Source organism: Ascaphus truei, chromosome 5 (genome assembly GCF_040206685.1).
Source record: "Ascaphus truei isolate aAscTru1 chromosome 5, aAscTru1.hap1, whole genome shotgun sequence".
Lineage (NCBI taxonomy): Eukaryota > Metazoa > Chordata > Amphibia > Anura > Ascaphidae > Ascaphus > Ascaphus truei.
In genome coordinates, this window is record NC_134487.1 from 196,154,612 (window position 1) to 196,175,875 (window position 21,264).

A 21,264-nucleotide genomic window follows, 5' to 3' on the forward strand; every position below is an offset into this window, starting at 1 on the left:
GGAGATTCACAGGGCATGGGTTTCAGGGATGATTTTACAGTAAAACGTTGTCAGGGTGTGTTTGGGTAGAAGGGGGCCAGACTTTTCGGTTACCCCAAAACATGTACTCAGGAATGCTACCATATTCCTGGGGCCATGAAGACACAGACCACCGGACAAAATCCTCCCTAGGAAGCAGTTTGCAGCTCATTGCCAGATCTCCCTGCTTCAGCACAGACCAGAACAGTAAGTGGTCTTGTGGGAAGGGGGTAAACGGGCAGGGGGAAATCACATTCCAGGGTCCCCCGGTATATGCCCAACCCCCCAGAACGCAGTATAGGGTTTCAGTGTCTTTCCACCAGGTATAAGGTGGCGAGAGGAAAAAAAAATTTAAACTCAGTGCGTGAGGAATAAAAGCGGCTGTGTGCTAACTTCTGCTAGGAAGCTCCCAGCGCGCTGAAACTTGCAGTGCACATAGTTCAGGGAGAAACATGAAAAACACCCATAGCATAATTTTTATAAGTTTATATAAAAATTGATGAATGAAAGTCCCCCTCAAATAGTGTATCAAACATGTTAGGCACATTTGGGCTTTCATTCAGACCACCGGGTACTGGGAATTACTCATTTATTGTAGCCCCCACTTAGTATGCGTCTAGTGACTCACTAAAGCAGATAAGAATGTGCTGCTCTGGACTTGTAAGACATCCCGCTGGCTTGGTGCTACGATGTCTGTAAAAGCCCGGAGTTGAAATGGCTCAGTGTCCCCAAGGTGTTAGTTGGGAAGGGGATCTTCAAGTACCTAGATAGAGAGAAGTACACACACTCCGTCACACTGGTAAATGGGGGGTACTTAGCTGCCGGTGCACTGGTTCCAGGGAGCTCATTATGTCCCAAAGTAGTCCAGTAGGTAGTAAAGAAGCAGGCACACGGTCTTAATCAGAAACAAAGATTTAATGTGCCTAGAAAACCGACATTTTGGCAGTCCAATACTGCCTTTCTCAAGGTGAGCCATCAAAAGCAGCAGCTCTGTCGGAGTACACAGCAGTTGCAGGTAACGCTGCTGACCGCGAACTGTTTCAAGCCATTTTGCGAGCAACTCCCGCTCCTGGGAAATTGCTCCTTGAGATTTTGTTTTTCAAGATTTCATTTTGGGAACATTTTATTTCGTTTGGCCCCGTCCCATTAAGTGTATTTTGATTGTAATTGTGTAACATTGTGTGTACTGTATGTCCCATTCGTGAAATAAATTACAATTTGATTATCTCCTTGCTTTACTCAATCATACTGTCCCGGCCAGCTTAAAGCTAATGTGGCTGCCCCCGCAGTTTAAAAATAGCTGCGGGCGACACGCGGCTGTCTTCGGCCATTTTCGGCCATTTTTCCCGCGCCTCGGGAGCTTTCAATAATAAGCGCCATTAGCGCTTATCTATTGAAGCGGCCGCCACGTGGGAAACTCTGTTTTAACAGAGAACAGACCCGCGGTTAGCCCGCTATACACCCGGCAAGCTTTAGAATAAAGCTGGCCGGGACAATATGATCCTTGGTATAAATGTGTTAAAAGTGCTGGTCTCCCGTGACATATATATATATATATATATATATATATATATATATATATATATATATATATATATATATGTACTGTATATGTGCTGAGTCTCTCATACCTTTTTAGGGTTCTGGGTCCATGCAGTCTGGGCGTGGATATGAAGATAGAATAATGATGGACACAAGGAACTTTGATAGTACAAACAAGAGCTTTATTCACATCTGTTGATAATTCTCACCATACAAAAACAGACAAGTTCAGGCATTGACTGGTGGCAAATGATATGGTTAATCTGTGCCTCGTGCCCTGGTAGCTCTCACTTCTATCATGGGGAGATACTTATATTTGTTTCCTTTTGTCATGATTATAGCATGCGATATTATGCATTTTAATCTTTCTGGTGCTTCAGGGGTTACGGTGACTGGAGTTTGAATTTGAAAATACAAAGAAATGTTTTATGGCCTGTTAACCCCTTGGCCTGACCTAGTTTAGGACTGATATAATCTAGAAATAAGAACGTATGTTTTGCATAGATGGGAGTAAATTATGGTTCTCCTAACACTAACATACTGTAAACGGGACACTATTTAAAGGATTTGAAAGAATTTGTGAAAGGGAGACGTTCACGATAAGGCCAGAAATGGGAGGTCTAGTAGGTAATAAGGGATTGATATCAATTTGTCGCTCAAATTTAGGGGAAAGACAGTCATACTTAGGGGATATCTGTTTTTTTTTACGTTTGTAGTTAAAATCACAGCCCCCCAACTTCTCTTCCCATTGTCCCCTTCACCTACCTCTTCGCCCCCACTTCTCCACCTCATCCCTTTCCAGCCATCCACACCTCCCCTACCCTCACCTCTCTCCCCCCTCACCTCTCTGTCCCCCCTCACCGCTTTGTCCCCCCTCACCTCTCTCTCCCCCATCACCTCTCTCTCCCCCCTCACCTCTCTCTCTCCCCCTCACCTCTCTCTCCCTCACCTCTCTGTTCTCCCCTCTTCCATCTCTCTCAATCCCCCCTCACCTATCTCTTCTCCCAAACCCTTGCCTGTCCTCCTCCTCCTCCTTCGCCCCCTCATCTTTCTTTTCTCCCACCTCTTATCCTCTCTTCTCCCACCCCTCATCTCTCTCTTCTCTCCCCTCACCTCTCTCTCTTCTCCCCCCTCACCTCTCTCTCTTCTCCCCCCTCACCTCTCTCTTATCCCCCCCTCACCTCTCTCTTATCCCCCCCCTCACCTCTCTCTCTTCTCCCCCCCCCCAACCTCTCCCCTCTCATTTGCTACTTTACTTCTTATTCCTACACAGGTGCATCAGCGCAGTTCCAAGTTATATCTCTTTACAAAAGTGTCTACAAAAAGCCTACATTTAGCCTATAATATTAATAATCCCCTCAGAACAGGGCATTACTGGCCTTTATTGGCCAGTAATGCCATGTTCTGAGGGGATATTTACTTAATTATTATGTATTTTGGACATTCATGCTTTTGTATTAGGAAGTCCATTGACTACTATAGTAGCTTATCATGCCCATATCATATGGGTATGATGTACTACTATGCCACTCAATGGGTAAAGGGTTGGTATAGTGGGTCCGGGGTGGCTGGTTAGGCCTCACAGGTGGGTAGTGGGGGAGGGTGGGTTAAACCCTTCATTACTATAGTGGTTATTAACTGCTAAGGTGATTAAGGGGTTAGGGGCCATTAGATTGTATTTTTTAATGTATTCTTTCTGGCAACAGAGGACATTGCCCTGCATTATGCGGACGAGGATGCCCTTCATAATGGCAGGGGTAAGTAAAATGGTTTTTATTTATTTATTTATGCTGCCTGGCTAATGTTTTGTTTCATAATGGGCAAATGATCTATTATCCATATCTGGATAATAGTTATTTTGCACATTAATTTACTGTATGTGTTTGGTGGGGGGAGGTGTATTTATTGAAATGTAGGCCATCTTTATTTTTTTACAACACGAATGGTATCGCAGGCCAGTGCGGACCCATGGGGACCACCCGAACCCCCCCGGATGCCCGTGGTGACCCCCGCCGGCCTATGTTTTCAATTGTGTGTTCAAATAAATAAATAATTGTTTTTTGTGGGGGCACAGAGGGTGGGTTGTGAATTGGTGCTTACTATATATTTAAATTGTATTACTAGTGTAGATGAGCAGGGGGTCTCTGGAGCAGAACCACGTTAATTTCAGGTCCGGGGACCCCCTGCTTCCCGAGATATAGGCCCCGTTATAGAGTGCCAGTATCTCCAATGCATTTAAATGTCCTGCGTCAACTACCCGAGGGCCCGCAGACCCCCGTGGGAACAACCCTAGGGCCCTTAGACACCTATGGGGACCACCCGTGGACCCCATTGGGGCCCGCGGGGACCCGCAGGTACTACCTGGTGGCCCACAGAGCCTAGCGGGGACCACCCGGAGGCTCCCAGACACCCGTGGGAACCCCCCAGTGTGCACTGTGGGGCCTGCAGACACCCGTCTGGACTACCGGGGACCCCCGCCAGACTGGAGTATTAATACTGTATGTAAAAAAATAAATCCTGTTTTTATGTGGGGGCACAGGGGGTGGGTTATGTATTAATGTTTATTAAATATGGTAAAAAAAAATTTGGGACCTAGGAGGTGGGTAGTAGGGCTGTTATGTGTATTCTTTTTATTGTGGGTAGTGGGGTTGAGTGAAGGGGGTATTGTCCCCAAGGATGGTTGTTTAGACCTTGCGGGGTGGTAGCTGAAGGGGTTAACCCCTTCATAACCTTAGCGGTATTAACCGCTAAGGTAATGAAGGATTAAGTCCACCCACAACCCCCCTGCAAGGGCCAAACACTCACCAAGTGCCAAAGGCCACCTTCACCCACCCCTGCTACCCAGAATAAGCCTGGAACATGTGGTTAACCCCTTCATTACCTTAGCGGTTAGCCGCTAAGGTAATGAAGTGGGCTGTAAATGCATTTTTCATGCATCGGATTCATGCCGGGGTCTCCGGTGCTGGTATTAATGGATATCAGCTCCAGAGACCCCCGACATCAATCTGATGCAGGAGAAAGGCCTGATTTTTTCTAAGTGCTGTCTCGCTGCTCATTCACCGCTTCTCCCCACCTTCTTGCCAACTTTTTGTGTTGTGATAATTTGGAGAGAAAATCGCAATTCTAGAGCAGCGGTCAGCTGCGAGAAGCTGGTTGGGGCTACTAGAATTGAGCGTGTTTGAAAAGCTGGCAATCAGCGGCGAAAAGTGGCTTATCGCCAAGCGGTTGCCAACATTTTTTTATTCTGGAAAAAAAACGGTGATTTTTGCTCTTATCGCCAGCTTCTCGGGGCATGCGGAATTGCAGTAGGCTTTTTTGCGAGAAGCTGGCGATAAGTGGCTGCATAAGGCCCATAGTATCAATAGGGCCCCATCTCAATTGGGCCTAGGGTAGACTGAGATTACACATTGTCCTCAGTGAAACGTATCCCATCACTCTACGTATGTACTGCCTACCTCGTCCATGCAGGGACGTCAACAGAAATAGTGGAGCCCAGGACAAACATTTTGAGCAGCCCCCCCCCCCGAGTCGGCAGTATTGCTCTCCGCCCCCCCATTTCACACCCCCTCTCTTCCCCCCCTCTTCCTATGTATTTCTCTCCCTTCCATCTCACCACCTCTCACTCTCCCGCCTTGCACGTATTTCTCTCCCCTGCGTCTAACTCTTACTCACCTCTTTTCCTCACTCACCCCCTCTCTCCTCTCCCTCTGTCAAGTCAATTACCCCACACTCACTCATTCCCTCCCCCTCACACAATTCCCCCACAAGATATATACCAAAAAACTTCCCATCCCCAAATACATACAAAAAAATCCACAAACCCCAAATATTTACAATCTCCCCCACCTCCCCAAATGCATAAAAAAAACACCTACCCAATACATATTAAAAAAATACATATAATGCCCCATACATACATACACACACATATATATATATACACACACAATACATATTAAAAAAACAATACATCTAAAGAAATCACAATGCATCTAAAAAAAATACCCCAAATGCATGTATAAAAAGACCCCAATACATCTACAAAAAAGCCCAATCCATTGAAAAAAATAAAACAATACATATAAAAAAACAACCCTCCCCAATACATATAAAAATACCCCCAAACCCCCAAATACATATAAAAATACCACCAAGCCCCAAATACATATAAAAATAACCCCAAGCCCCCAAATACATATAAAAATACTAATTAAATAAAAGCTTTATTTGTACGACTTCCTCTGTCCATGGACGTGTATACACCCCTCCCCCCAGTGTATTAATATTATCAGGGCTGGCAAAATACAGTGAACTAGACAGCCCGAATCTACGCTAATGTAAGTAATAATACTAACACTAATAATAGTCATGGATAATACTACATATAGCAATAATATTATATATTTAATATACTTGTAAAAAATCAGGTACTAATACAGTACATAGTTACATAGTAATAATAGTAATGGTGATTTAAATACTACGGCCATTTGTAATAATAAGGGCCTGTTCCCCACTCCATAATAATAATAATAATAATAATAATAATAAATGTGTTTTCACCCCCCTCCTTTCTCCTTCCCTATTTCCCCACCCAACTCCCTTCTCCTCTCCTAGTACCTTCGCTTTGTACCCTTAATTTCCCATTTCCTCCCCTCGAATCCTCCTGTAGGGTCCCTCTCCCCCTTCACCAACTCCTGTAGGGTTCCTTTCTCCCCCTCACCAACTCCTGTAGGGCCCCTCTCCCCTCACCAACTCCTGTATGGCCCCTCTCCCCACTCACCAACTCCTGCAGGGCCCCTCTCCCCCCTCACAACTCCTGTAGGGTCCCTTCCTCCCCCCTCACCAACTCCTGTAAGGCCCCTCTCCCCCTCACCAACTCCTGTAGATCCCCTCTCCCCCTTCACCAACTCCTGTAAGGCCCCTCTCCCCCCTCACCAACTCCTGTAGGGCCCTTCACCCCCCTCACCATCTCCTGTAGGGCCCCTCCCCCCTCAGAAACTCCTGTAGGGCACCTATCCCCCTCACCAACTCCTGTAGGGCCCCTATCCCCCCTCACCAACTCCTGTAAGGCCCCTCAACCCAACTCCTGTAGGGCCCCTTTCCCCCTGACCAACTCCTATAGTGCCCCTCTCCCCCTCACCTCCTCCTGCTCTCCTCCTCCAGCACAGACAGCCTCTTCCCATCTCGATCTCTGTAACGGAGCTGCCTGTGGCTTCCACCACCCACATACTGCTGCCTGTAGGACACGTGGTAAGGAGGTGCGCGCGGCTCTCATTGTCAAAGTGCTACAAGCGCGCGGAACGCTTGGCTGGCGGCCATTTTTTTCAGATTTTTTTTATGAAACGGTGCCCGGTGGTGGCCGGGCCCCCTCCCACACCGGACCCGGGACACAAACACCGTCAGACCCCCCCTGTTGGCGGCCCTACATATTGGATCAGGAGCTTAGTTGGGAACTTCCTGTGGGGACGATCTGATTTTGTTCTGGAGCTACTACTTTGAGAACTCCCTGCTGAGTACAGTACATGCTTACTCCTCTTGGCGAATGAGAACAATCTTGGGCCATTACGATAGACACCAACTACTGTATATGGAGCACGTTCCTTAACTGAAAACAATAAATGGTGACAAGACATCCTTAATACACATATCTATACACACAAACCTTTTAACAGGACTCATGGTGAAGCTTCAGTCTGAACTCTGAGTAAGATGTTTCTAGAACATAGGGAAGATCTATATATACCTTCTATCTCCCTATAGTGACATCACCAGTCACAAGACATACGGCACAATGGAGAGACTATCACTTTCTGCATATTCGTTGTGCATTACATAATGGGGAAGGGAGTAACCTAAGTGATCCTACTAGTACACTGTTAACTCATTAAGGCTGGTAAAACCCTTATACTAACTAGTAGTTATCAAAGGTGGGGGTTAGATACCTTACATGTGTTCAGACAAAGAGGGGTATTATAAATCTAATTGGATTATTATTGAGGTGGAAAAATAACTTTAACCCATTCCCCACCCCCTTTCAGAGTCCCACTGTAACAAAAACAAAAAACATTTTACTCAGAATTATTTACATTACAATACTGTTTTCTTTGTTTTAAAAAGGCGTCAATCTGCTACTTTTAACCTTCTCTTACTGCACCTTTACATGAGACGACAAGGTGTGAAAATGGGATGTGGTTTAAGCTGCAGACCATGTTACACAGTGATTTATCTGAGTTACCTGGGCTTCTCTCTTGTACTGTGCATGAAGTTTTTGTGGAAACACCACCTCATATTTCTGCCCTGTGGGTAGTGGGTTCACCGGCGAAGCTGGAAGAGAAAATGTCTTAATCAGCATAACAATACCACTTCTTATTTTCCCTTCAACATCTACACTTTTATTCTTCCTGCAAAAACATGTCATAAAGATTTTGGAAATGGATTCCAAAAAGCTCTGTCCCCTTATTTAGATAAAATATGATTTTATGAAATCAGACACGATACCACTAATCTTACACCCATGACAAATACAGTAGATATACAGTAATGTTCAGTGTCTATTCACTGAACATACAGACTGACAAATCCAGAGCCTACAGATACCTCTCTACATGAAGTAATTTATCCTCATAGACTGTTATGAAATCCAAGGAGGCAACATTTTGCTTCAGAAAGAGACAATATGGATTTTCAATTTAACACTCTGTCCTCAAATGGCCTAAAAGGAGGATTCATAGGATAGATCCAATCATTCCATCTCTGTATACACAATCTCAAACTTGATCATTAGAAACTATCCATATAGTTTCAATCTCTTCAATTTGTCAATCACTGGTACAGTATTTACAAAATTCTAATGATGATTTCTATTCAATGAATATACACCAAGCGTATAGTTTCAAAATACTTTATTAAATAAAACAAAAAAGTTAATTCACGTAAAAAAATTATTTTATTTTCAATCAATATTATTATCTCATAGTAGATGTATATACCAACCCTTTGTGTCTCCAAATCCTTACATATGCTTATAACATGCATTTGAATTAAGTGCTAAATAAATACTGATTTACCTAAATGCCTTTCATGTGTTTCAGACTGAAATTTCCCCCTTCAGTTACCCTAAAACATTCTGGGCACAGACAGCACTGGGAAAAAAGTTATTTGCTTTTAAACACCTGCTATACCAGTATTATAGCCGCCTCTCATTAGGCACTTTCTTATGTCCTTGTCACAAAGCAATGGAATGCAATAAAAAACCTCTGGATGTGATGTGAGCTCCACCCCAAAAGAAGCCGTGTTTACGGTGAAACGTACGTAGGGAAGCTTCATTATGCCTAAATGTCATACAGTATCTGACGTCTTTAGTAACAGGGTCTGAGCATCAGGGGAAAAACCCAGGCGTACCTGCAGGATGCCCTCTCCTTGTGGTAGGAGCTAAATACTTTTACTGATCGCTGCGAAAGCACTATTCTTTAGAATTACGCCTGATCAAATCTGCCATTTCATCTCACCAATAGGGAGGCTAATTTGCTCTTTCAGAGTAGCTATATCTCTGTGGGAGCTAACCAATTTTATCTTAATCCCATTAGATTACAGTACTATCACTAGGACTCACAGCCCAGTAAGCTTTTGTAACATTCTGCTCTATGAATGCAGCAGAGAATCTTTCAAAGTGACTGCATCTTTGAAGATCCTGTTTATTGTAAATATGTACTCTTAACGAAGCTAGATTAAAAAAAAAACATTGTTCATTGTTTATACGATTGGATCCACAGGTGTATTTAACCCAAACTGACTCATCTTACTGCATGATTCTAGGTAAACTCTGCAGCACCAGTATTTAACAACATTTGTACTTTGACCCTGTGCTTTGATACACCTTTGTTTTAATAAAATGACAACTTTGTAATCACTTAGTTTGTCCAATATTTTCACTGATACAATATATTTCACATCTGAATCAAATCTTCTATTCACTGTTATGAAGTACTTTTATATTACCTTACATCTCAAGAGGAGTTATTAAAAGTTATGTTTTATTTACGTGTAGCCCTGCTTTGGGAACTACTGGTTGGTGTAGGAGGTAACAACCTTAAAGGATTAAATGTGAGGGCTCATAAGATGTAATGCCCCTCTCCCATCACATGGTACTGGGTGACTGAAAGCCAACTTTCTGCCTGGTGATAGTGATGTCACCATTAAGGTATATATATTGAGGTAGAAGATTCTGGAACTAAGGTTCCTGGAGGAGTAAGAGCTGGAGAAGCATCACTTTATTTAATGTAGATTTTTTTTGTGTTGCAGCTAGGTCAAGCGCCCCTTCAGATACAGTAGCACCCATAGAAATTGCCACTGAACATCTGTAGGGTGTACGCCTCCTCTGAGGTGAACAACCCCTAAGAGGTGACATACACCCTACAGATATTTCCAGAAAAAGGATTCCAGGATGTAAGAGGACCAGCCCAACAGGCAGGTTCATATCAATCTGCTTAGAAGTGGAAGTTAGAATACAGAAGCTGGAAAAGAATCACTTGATAGTGATGAGTCAGCCAGAGAAATGGGCTCCTCAATGAGAGAGCATAACAGGTATAATGCAGAACAGGGACAGGTCAGCTAACCTAAGTTAAGTCATATCTGGGGATATGATAACTATATACAAATATGTTCAGGAACAATACAAGGAGCTTTCAAATGAACTATTCATCCCAAGTGCAGTACAAAGGACTCAGAGGCATCCCTTTAGGTTGGAGGAAAGGAGATTTCACCAGCAACAAATGAAAATATTCTTTACAGTAAGGGCAGTTAAAATGTGGAATTCATTACCCATGGAGACTGTGATGGCAGATACAATACATTTGTTCAAAAAAAGGTTGGACACATTTTTAGAAAGGAAAGGTATAAAGGGATATATCTGTAGCGGTCATGTAAAATGGCTACAGTCATCTCTCCTGCTGACAGTAAGGCCTGGTAAGTTGTGGGCATGCCAGCAGTAATTATGGAGGTTTGCCCTCACACCCTGGTGAGGTGCCCTATGTATGGATGGGAGTGGTCACAGACTCTGACTCCCTGGTTGGTGATGTCAGAGTTGTGTCAGCCCCCAGAGTGTACATAAGGCACAGCACTGTGTCAAATAGTAGTTCTAGTGCTAGTTCAAGTACACGTTCTAGTCTAGTGGAGTTATGTTATAGTAGCTGAAGCAGGAGTCTGTGTCCAGGGACCTGGCACAGGGCAAAGATATCCCGGCTGGGATAGGGAATCCCTATTTGAGGAGAACTATACCTTTCAAAGGGAAGTACGGTGATCAATGGAGGGCTAATTACACCCCATTGTGGAGGGCAGAATGGCCCACCGTTCAATAAAGATGCTCTTAATCACAAACCCTCTCGTGTGCATGTGTGGAGTAATTGCACAGAGAGGAGCACCACAGAGGAGTTCCTCACCAGGACCATCCCCATGCAGACGCAGGGACCCTGATGAGGTGGAGGCGCTGCACTGGATCTAGGTAGGACTCAAGCACACTACCTCAGCTGCCTGTCTGGACGGGTCCTCCCCATACACCATCATGCGGGAGACTCAGGAGTCCTGTTGCCAACAGGTGCACCACCAGACACTACCACACTGTAATGGGGACTGGTTAGACCACAGGGGCCAATGTGAGATTGGGTGGGACAGGCCAGGTCACAAATACCGTTACATTTGGAGGCGAGCTGCTGAGATCAGACCTGTCAAAAGGACAGGCTTTTAGCTAGGCACACTGGGAAACAGGGAGAGTGTCTGCTGCCACTTTGTGCTGCGATGGGACGGACCTAGGTGTGGTCAGGGGGCTGACGGGTATTGTCTGTTCGCAGGGACGACCTAGGGGCCTGAAAGGAGTGAGGGGTTTGGAGCCGGGCTATAGCTGACCGAGTCACTTTGAGGTAGTGCTAGTTGTGTGGATGCCAGAAGGGACAGCCTGTTAACGTGGTCAGGAATCCTGGAGAGGGTCAGCGCTAGGCTAACCAAGACAGGTAGATGCCCCAAGTACTGCATGGGAGCCCCAGAGTACTCTAGCCCATTCCAGACACTTACCATAGGGAGCACAGACTGGGAGGAAGGAGTCACAGCAAACACTGAGAGAGTGAGCCTAGCCTGAGGTAGTGCAACATGAGTCCAGCCTACATTAGGTACACATGTAGTGGTGCATCAGAGCAATCTTTATTGTACCGGTGTGGTGGCTGCCCCGCAGAACGGAGCCCCATGTACGATAATTGTTACGAGAACATGTCGACCCCAAGAATGAAGGATCCGAGCGGTTCGGAGAGTCCAAAATGGCAGCCGGAGGCTGATGGGGAAAGCATACGTGGCGTGCGCCCCACTGAAGAGCAAACTGTGGCTGAGTTGTCCCTTACAAATCTGCTCTGGAGTGGAGCGAAAGCAGTGGCTGCCCCGTTTTTGTCCTGCCTAGGACACCGAGGTGCCCCCCTTGAGGAATGTGTTGAGGACATTGTGATAACCGGGGTAGAACACAGTGAGAGTGAATGTCAGTGGACTTGCAAACAAATGAATGCTACCTCATTCAGAAATCAAACTGACAGTGCTAACCCAAATGCTATCCAAAATGGCGGCTCCTGCTTATCGGGGAGACCGCGGGGGCCTGTCGCAGAGAACTCTGCTAATTCAGGACTTGCAAAAAGTTGGCCGGGAACGGCGCGAACGGAAGAGCCCCGCCCTGATGGGGGGCATGGCGCGAAAGCTATGGCTGCGCCTTCATGGACAGTGACTCACTCAGCCCCAGTGCTGAGTCAACCGCTTAGTCTATGGGACCCTCCCCTGATTTCCACCAGGGGGAGTGACTTTCAACTATGGCCTGTGGGGATGCATCCACTGGGCCCAGGAACTGATATACAGACGGCGCCACTACCCGAAGTAGTTCCGGCCGCGGAGGTAACGTGCAAAAAGGATGGCTATCTTGCACGCAAGGCAGCTAGCAGGAGAAGGCGGGAATTGGCCGCGGGAAAAGAACCCCACCCTGATGGGATAAAGGCGCGAAAACGCTGATCGCGCCCACCAGGACTGAAAAAGGTGCGGCCTTAATTAAGGGGCATGCTATTCCCTTGTGGGACCCGCCCATAATTGCAACCCCTGGGGGCGGGTTCCAGCTATGTCAGCGGAAGGAGGAGCCGAATCAGGGAGTGGCTGGCCCAGCAACTTCTATTAGTCAGTCGCGAGGAACCAACGCCCTGGAGAGACCCGTGCAGCGAGTGGCTCCTACTAGAAGTATGGCCTGTTCCTCAACTGTGGGCACCATAGTGTCCACTCAGCCCTACTCGGTACCCGGCGGGTTACTGGTAGTCAGGGTGTCCAACACCGAGATGGTGGTAGGGCTCTGCCTACAATGCGGGCTGCCCGGAGGCACTGTCAACACGGCGGCACGTTGCCCACAATGCGGGACACTATATCTTTGGCCGATGCCTACCTTCATCCCAATTCAACATACTGACCCCCCGGGGGATAGGGCTAGGCTGTCCGCCGAGTCCCCTGGTGCACTATGGATTAGCCGTGCAGGTCCCGGAGAGCCGGGACTGGAGCCGACCAAATCGGCTGGGTCAGGAGCCACCGAGACGGTCGGGCCACCCCCCGACCGAGCAGAAAAGAGACTATCGCCCCGATCGGTGACCCCTAAGTCGGGGAAAGGAGATTACTCCGATGAGGATCTCCGCGAGTTAGCAGAGGTGAGGCCCAGAAAGGAAAAGGGGAGGACGACACCCCACGGCGTGAGTAGCAGTATGGAAAGCCGGGCGTCCCCCGCAGATCGGCGAACCGAGAGACGGAGTCCCTCCGCCCCAGGATACGGCGGCGATGGGCGAGAGACACCTACACCCCTGCGGAATGGTAAGGGACGCTCGTGCACTTACCTGGACCCGGTTGCAGGTGTAGCAGAGGAGAGGCCGTGCCAGGCCCGAAACGCACGTGAGGAGACGACGGCGGAACTTCCGGATGTCGTCATTGAGGAAGAGATCCCGCATGGGGGTCCCACCCAAGATGGCGGCACTTCCGGTTCCGGAGAGGACGTCAAATCCGGTGGATACAGCGGAGCAGACGGAAAGGAAGTAGCCACGCTTTGGCGATCGGGTGGATGTCCCCGATCACCCCAAGGACTTAAAAGCTGGACGGCTGAGCCGTAGACTGAGGAGGGTGAGCTATCCTCCCTGGAACAATCCACGGACAGCCGGGAACGGGTCGTAGCCCCGTGGCGCCCCTTCGCTTGCCCTTATGCCCAACCCCACGCCCTAGGTAAAACCCCTGCCCCGATCACATGTCCCCGGCGGTCCCCGCCTAGTTTGGAACTAATGGACATACCTTTGGGGGAGGAGGAGAAACGGACTGGGGTAAGACAGCGCAGTTGCGCTACCGAGGGTATTTCCCGGGGTGGGGGAGAATTGGGTAAGGCCGCGGTGGGTCGGTGGTTGCCTCCAGCGACAGGGAAGAGCGAAGGGAAGGCCCTGGGATCATCACGGTGGTCCTTGCCACGGTCGGCACGGACCTCGGGGATATTCTCGTGGGGGGATGCGGAGGAAAGTGATTCAGGGGATTCACACCGCTTTAAGGAACACCGGTGGTGGGCCCCACTCTTTGAAGGTTATGTAGCCTGGATGGACCGTACGCGGTTTCTCATCCGTAGGGAAGATGTGGTGGACTATTGGTGGGCCGTAGGAGAATTCACCCCTGAACAGAGAGATAGGGAATTACAGGATCGGTGGATTAAAATAGAGCACCGGGATATAGAGCCCATGGGACCCGATATTCTAAGCGACCCTGTAGATCCTGACAAACCCCTGTCATGGGTGCTGCCTGTGCGGGCAGGCAATGCCGAGCTGACCCGGATCAGCCGAGCCGAGAGGGCCATAGTGGCCAAATATAAATCATCCCACGGGTTGGAGTACCCTTATGTCCCGGAACCCCTCATGGAGTAGATAGAAGAGAACAGGGAAAGGTGGCTGAGGGAAACCATTGAAATGTACCTAGTGAATAAAGGGAGTGCGATCACTGGGAGAAAGGCTGAGGACAGGATAGATACCTGATGAGGGTGTGGAGCATCGGGAGAAATATCCATAAGCACAGGGTGACCTATAGGCCCGAGAGGGTACTGCCTCGGCATTATCATGTCACTGTTCTGGATATGGGTGGTAGAGAGGTCAGGAAACCTGACCCGAGTCACTACTTTTAAGTGGTACTGAGACATTGCGCGGGCTCGTGGCTGCTGGTCGGGGCGGGCTTGGCGGGATGTAACTGTTGTCATTTTGTATTATGAAACTGTGTGATGTTGACAATAATGTTTTGTTTTACAGTGCTTCCTGGAGGAAGGTATTCAAATTTAGGTCCCAGCGAGGACGATGGGATTCACCAGGGGGAGAATGTAGCGGTCATGTAAAATGGCTACCGTCATCTCTCCTGCTGACAGTAAGGCCTGGTAAGTTGTGGGCATGCCAGCAGTAATTATGGAGGTTTGCCCTCACACCCTGGTGAGGTGCCCTATGTATGGATGGGAGTGGTCACAGACTCTGACTCCCTGGTTGGTGATGTCAGAGTTGTGTCAGCCCCCAGAGTGTACATAAGGCACAGCACTGTGTCAAAAAGTAGTTCTAGTGCTAGTTCAATACATGTTCTAGTCTAGTGGAGTTATGTTATAGTAGCTGAAGCAGGAGTCTGTGTCCAGGGACCTGGCACAGGGCAAAGATATCCCGGCTGGGATAGGGAATCCCTATTTGAGGAGAACTATACCTTTCAAAGGGAAGTACGGTGATCAATGGAGGGCTAATTACACCCCATTGTGGAGGGCAGCATGGCCCACCGTACAATAAGGATGCTCTTAATCACAAACCCTCTCGTGTGCATGTGTGGAGTAATTGCACAGAGAGGAGCACCACAGAGGAGTTCCTCACCAGGGCCATCCCCATGCAGACGCAGGGACCCTGATGAGGTGGATGCGCTGCACTGGATCTAGGTAGGACTCAAGCACACTACCTCAGCTGCCTTTCTGGACTGGTCCACCCCATACACCATCATGCGGGATACTCAGGAGTCCTGTTGCCAACAGGTGCACCACCAGACACTACCACACTGTAATGGGGACTGGTTAGACCACAGGGGCCAATGTGAGATTGGGTGGGACAGGCCAGGTCACAAATACCGTTACATATCAAATAAGTAAACATGGGAAGAATGTTGATCCAGGGATTAATCCGATTGTGAATTCTTGGAGTCAGGAAGGAATTTATTTTGTTTGCCTTCCTCTGGATCAATAAATAAGTATTGATATAGGATAAAGTATCTGTTGTCTAAATTTAGCATAGGTTGAACTTGATGGACGTACGTCTTTTTTCAACCTCATCTACTATGTAACTAGGTAACTGAAAGTACATCACTGGGGTGTAAAGCTAAGCTCACCTATGTAAGCAGAAGATAATAGTACAAGCAATGCAACAGTATTAAGCAATCTGAAATATAATGTATGTGACTGAATAGAAGAGCATTGTATATGGATAGTAATAAAGGCTCATTGTTTGTGATACAAAGTTCCTGGCACCATCATTACTCCACCCGCATACACGCCCAGCGGGCGAGGATCCAGCACCCTGACATGGTGACTGAGCTAAGCTATGTATATAGTCTATCAACATGTAAACTTCTTGAGAGCTGGGCAAGTGTACCTCACCTGCCATGACCATGCCACCCTTGCCACAATATAGGGTGTGAGGGGGTACATTTTGGGAATGTGCACAGGAACCTATTCTGCCCATTTTGTGTGAGGTAAGCTGTATGTTATATGGAAATCATTGTTATGTAACTGCCCACTGTCCTAGTGTAAATTATATGTCATGTTATCCAGCAATTTGCCAGTCACAGCCCACCTTTTACCTTTAGCATTGCACTGCCCCTGTGTTTACATGTTTATTGGGTCTGACAAAAGATGTGTTGTATTGAGAAAAGTTTTATACTGTGTGCTGAATACTGTCAATGGTTCAAGTTTTGCAATAGTACATACTGTATACAGACACGTGTATTGCTAGAGTTATGTCATACCATATTTATGTCTCATACAATTGCTATGTATTGTATCTTTAGCCTAGCCTCCCGGACGCTACTTCTTCTCCTGGACCTTTCCAGTGTTAGTCCTGTTAGGTGCAGGCAGTGGAGGTGTTAATTCCTTCTGTTAACGCCTTGTGTGCTTTTGCAGACTTGAATGATTATAAGTATCCAAGGGCGGGCCTTAGCAACAGCCAGAGAGTGCCAACCTGAGGGGTGGGTACTGATTGGACCACACACTGGATGTGGGGGTCTATCAGTTTCTAGATCTGGCTTGTTATGAGTCAGAGTTACAGCCACTCCCCAAAGGATCTAAATATTGGCACTTTCCAAAATTCTGGGTCCTTGTCATTCTCTCTCCTCCCTCTGTGGAGTGAGCAACATTTGCCCTCCATCTCATAAGGAGGTTTGAGGAGAGGTCTAACAGGTCTGACCTGGGCCTAAAGCCTGAGTCAGGATACAGCGAGAAGGGAAGAATGTATATGCTCTGTTATGTGATCTGCATGCAATAAAGACCAAAGAAAATATAAAGGAGTGTGATTCACTGTCTGCTTAAAGAAGTAGAGGTTCAGTATGGGCTACCCCCTGCCATCACAGAGGATCCATGCTGACTGGAGGCGCTACACGAAGCAAAAACAAAGGTTACCTGTGATCCTGTCCTGTTTCTCCCCACAACATCGCGGAGCACTCAGCCCTCTTGTTTACCAACAGGTACAGACCAACAACTAGTGATGTAGCTGAAGAAGCATACCCACCCCAATCTCAGTTAGGGGGGGGGGGTACAAGGGCTACTGTACATATCTATATACAAAAAAAGTTCAAATGTGCTACATATCTATGATGTCTGATGTGGACTATTCTGGTATTACTCACATTATATATGAAGTATTGTACTACACTCAGCGGCAAATGTAAAGCTCTGCCACCCCATGGCACTTAGCTGTGGTAGCCGCCTCTTTGCTGCTGCCTTCCATCTAATTATAAACTGAAGCGTCAAATAATGCAGCGGACGTTACAAATGTGAAATTGCATAAGGCATATCACTTGAAAAAGACCTGTTGGTCGAAACGTCGTGTGGCACAATAAATTCATTATCTTGAAATCCGTGGAGCGCTGGATCTCTCTTTTTTCCTCAGTGTACTTTGGCATTTCCTGGCAGGTACTTCCTTGAACCAGCAGCACCGGTAAACTGTATGTATTTATTCATATATTGTGGTGTGCAGCCTTAAACCCCTTTACATTGCTGCCTTAATAAGGCAGTTCAAGCAGCTCCCTAGAGGCTGCAAGTTTTTGGACTGAGCATACACCCTGAGGATATACTGTAGAAACTTTACCTCCACTGTAGGAGTACTTCCTGAGAATGTCAGAAACAGAGTGTGGGAAATGTCGCTTGAACAAATACATTGCCGCCGGCGCATGCGCTTATAGTGCGCGCGACGTCGCCGCCATCGTGGAAACTGAAAGCCAGCAAAATTTGATTTTTCAAGGACTGTCGCGTCACGTGACGGCGCTTGAACAAATCAAATTGCCGGAATCCCGCGACCCCGCCACCCGACGAAACATTACTTTTGCCGGTGGCGACGGTGACGGGTGACGTCACCCGCCGTGTCGTCGTCGCCATCGACAGCACTATAGGCACGGCCTAATAAGTATCTTAGTTAGTGCTCCAGAGAACACTTGTTTTATGCCCTTTGACAAAAAAAGTACAGCAGATACTTACGCTTCTTGCCTTTCATTTGAGAGTATAGATGAAGGATAAGAAGGGGAGGGCAAATGTTTTGTGCAGGTTTTGGGAGGAAGGGGTATTGTGGGGTAGTGAAGATTTTTGTATTGCTTTGGAGGGGGAAGTGTCTGTGTATTGTAGGGGGGGAAGTGTATGTGTGCATGTTGTGGGGGAGGGGGGCAGTCTGTGTGTATAGTTTTTTTTTGGGGGGGGGGGGGTATTTTGAGGAAGGGGGAAATGTCTGTGTATTGTGGGGTTGGGGGTGAGGGAGCAGTGTATGTATGTTTTGTGGGGGAGGGGCAGTCTGTGTGTATTGTTGGGGGGGTGTATTTTGAGGAATGTGGAAGTGTCTTTGTATTGTGGGGGTAAAGTGGCAGTGTATGTGTGTTTTGTGGGGCAGTGGGCAGTCTATGTTTATTGTAGGGGGGTATTGTGGGGGAGGTTTTTTTTGTTTGTTTGTGTGTGTATTGTGTTGGGGGGGTGAAAGAGAGAGTGAGAGAGAGACTTTTACTGGATTTTGTTTCCCCTTCTTTTGATGGGAAAGACGGGGATGGGGCGAGAGAGAGGGAGGAGGGGATGCAGGAGACAGATACCAGCGAGGTTTACATATTTTTAATAAGAAAACCTCAAGAAAAAAGTGTACATGTAGTGACTACGTCTTTAATTTTTTCATAGTGAGATCCGAGTCTTGCAGACGAACTTAAGAATTAGGCTCCAAGCTAACCTGAGATCTCCGGGCCTGCTGCAGCGGGTTGAGCGGCAGTGAGACTCTCGTATTTGTTTGTTTGCATGTGTGTATGTATGTGTGTATATATGTACAGTATGTCGATGCAGGTGTATGTAGAAGTGAGTATGTACCCTATGTGTGTATACATGTTTATTTGCACTATTCCCTGATAGCATTCTTTACATAGATTACATAGATAACCAGCCATAATAATAGTTATAGTGGGTTTATATATAGACATTTATACCGATACCCATTATTGATTTTTTTTTCAGTGCATACAGTAGCTACACTACAGTATGGATTTCATAGGAACTTTCTCTAAATCCGCACGTGGCCATTAGCATATCATAGTCATTCTAGACTGTGCCACAAGATATTCTGAAGTTGTTCACCTTTGGAATACATCCACTAAACAGATAGCAAAGGAGTTAATGCTGTAGTTTAGTCAGTTTGGTATTTGTAAGAGATGTGTGCGAAGGTACACTAATGGAGACCAATTTGGGTGAAATTATAAACTGGCTTTATTGAGCCTGTTCCTTTAAACTCTGTACAACATATAAAACCTAAATAAACAAACACCTACTCCACTTTGGAGACTAAATAAACAATTCATGCCCTAACTATATGTGACTGTCTGGATACGCCAGTTGCCAGTCCAAAAACATATAAAATATTTATCAGTGAGAAAGTCTTATTTGACTATGTTGGTCCAGCATCTCCAGGTGTTTCAGTCCTGTTTCTCCCAGGAAGTCTCTTGTCAGCTACAGCCCTGGTGTGTGCTTCAAGACTATCTTCTCAGTCTTTGCTCTCCTTTGTCAGCACCCTTGTGTGCTGAGTGTATCCGTCCTGTGTCAGCATAGATGTGTGCAAAGGCATCTCTCTGTCTGGCAGTTTCCCACGGGAGGCTTTTATTTAGCGCTCTGAATAGCCAGGTAGATCATGGTTAATTGCCTGACTGCAATTAACCTTCTCCCTGCTGGATTCCTCAGAGTATTTAGATGCAGTTTAAACAGGGATAAGTCCCTATTACAGTATTCCTAAAGAGATTCTAAAGGATCAAGGATCACCTTTTATGTCCCGGTTTACAAAAGAGCTGTAATACCTGTGATGGACCGCCGTCACAGGGAGGTCTAGTTATGCCGGAGTGACAGACCGTGGGTTCCCAAAAGAGCTGGTCACCGGTATCTATCAAGATTCGAGGTGTCCCAGTCAGACTAGGGAAAAAAGACGCTGAAGATATCCACTGCTATTCATAGGCTTACTTTGCTAGGATGGTAGCGTCACCTCCCCAGAACCGCTAGAGGGCCCACTCCAAGAGCCATGCTCTTATACCTGAGATACCACCCACCTATTCCTGGGAACACTGACCAAGACTACACACTGGGAATCCTTGTCTGAATTTGCTACTTGGGTAGTTACCACCAATAACCGCTAGGGTGCCACCCAAAGAACAACGTTCTTATACCTGGGATGCCGACCAACCAATCTTATGGTCACGGACCCAACTTACACACTTGGAATCCTAGACTGACTTTGCTAGGAGAGTAGTTACCACTCTTAACAACTAGGGGGCCACCCCAAGAATCACACAATTATACCTAGGTTACCACCCACTGCGATGGTGAAAGGGTACCCTGGCTATTAATAAAGGTATTTGGCCCAGCTGGGTGCTCCGGAACCAGCTTGGGAATTGTAGAGTGTCAGCACTGCAACCCAGCAGTGGCAATATAACAAATATATTCAAAATGCCTGTGTCTCTCCCCCTCCCCCCGTCCCCCAGGAATAAGGGGGCGTGAGCAATACTATGTATCTTCTGTATAAGCCATATAACAGGGTCCCCTGAGTCATACTGTAAAGGGGGAGTGTCAGCTCTGCAGCCCAGGGCTGGCTGCAGTCCTGTAAATGTTTAATAAACTGTCTATGTGCGGTCCGCTAGGTATAAGGGGCCCACATCACTGTATTACGGTCAATTGGATAAGTGAGGTTGCGGTTAGGTTAGTTCCATGCATTGCTACAATGAGTCATGGCCCAAACCGCAGGTTAAATAGATTAGTACAATGCAATATGGGTTGGTGCAACGCACAGCAAAAGAAGGGGGTGATGGCAGGTCTGGCAAAAAAGTTTCTTTATTGTGTGGACATAAAAACAGAAGGCTGCAACCTTCTACGCGTTTCGTGCAGACAAA

The 21,264-nt window shown here is 46.9% G+C and overlaps 1 protein-coding gene across 1 annotated transcript in view; it reads right to left on the reverse strand.

Moving 5' to 3' along the window:
* The window catches only part of LOC142495721 (zinc metalloproteinase-disintegrin-like cobrin), a 475,628-nt gene that overhangs the window by 356,950 nt on the left and 97,414 nt on the right, over positions 1–21,264 (reverse strand). Inside the window, exon 2 of the mRNA XM_075601587.1 lies at positions 7,799–7,887. Within this exon, the coding sequence (XP_075457702.1) occupies positions 7,799–7,887 (89 nt within the window). The remainder of the gene's footprint in view (positions 1–7,798; positions 7,888–21,264) is intronic.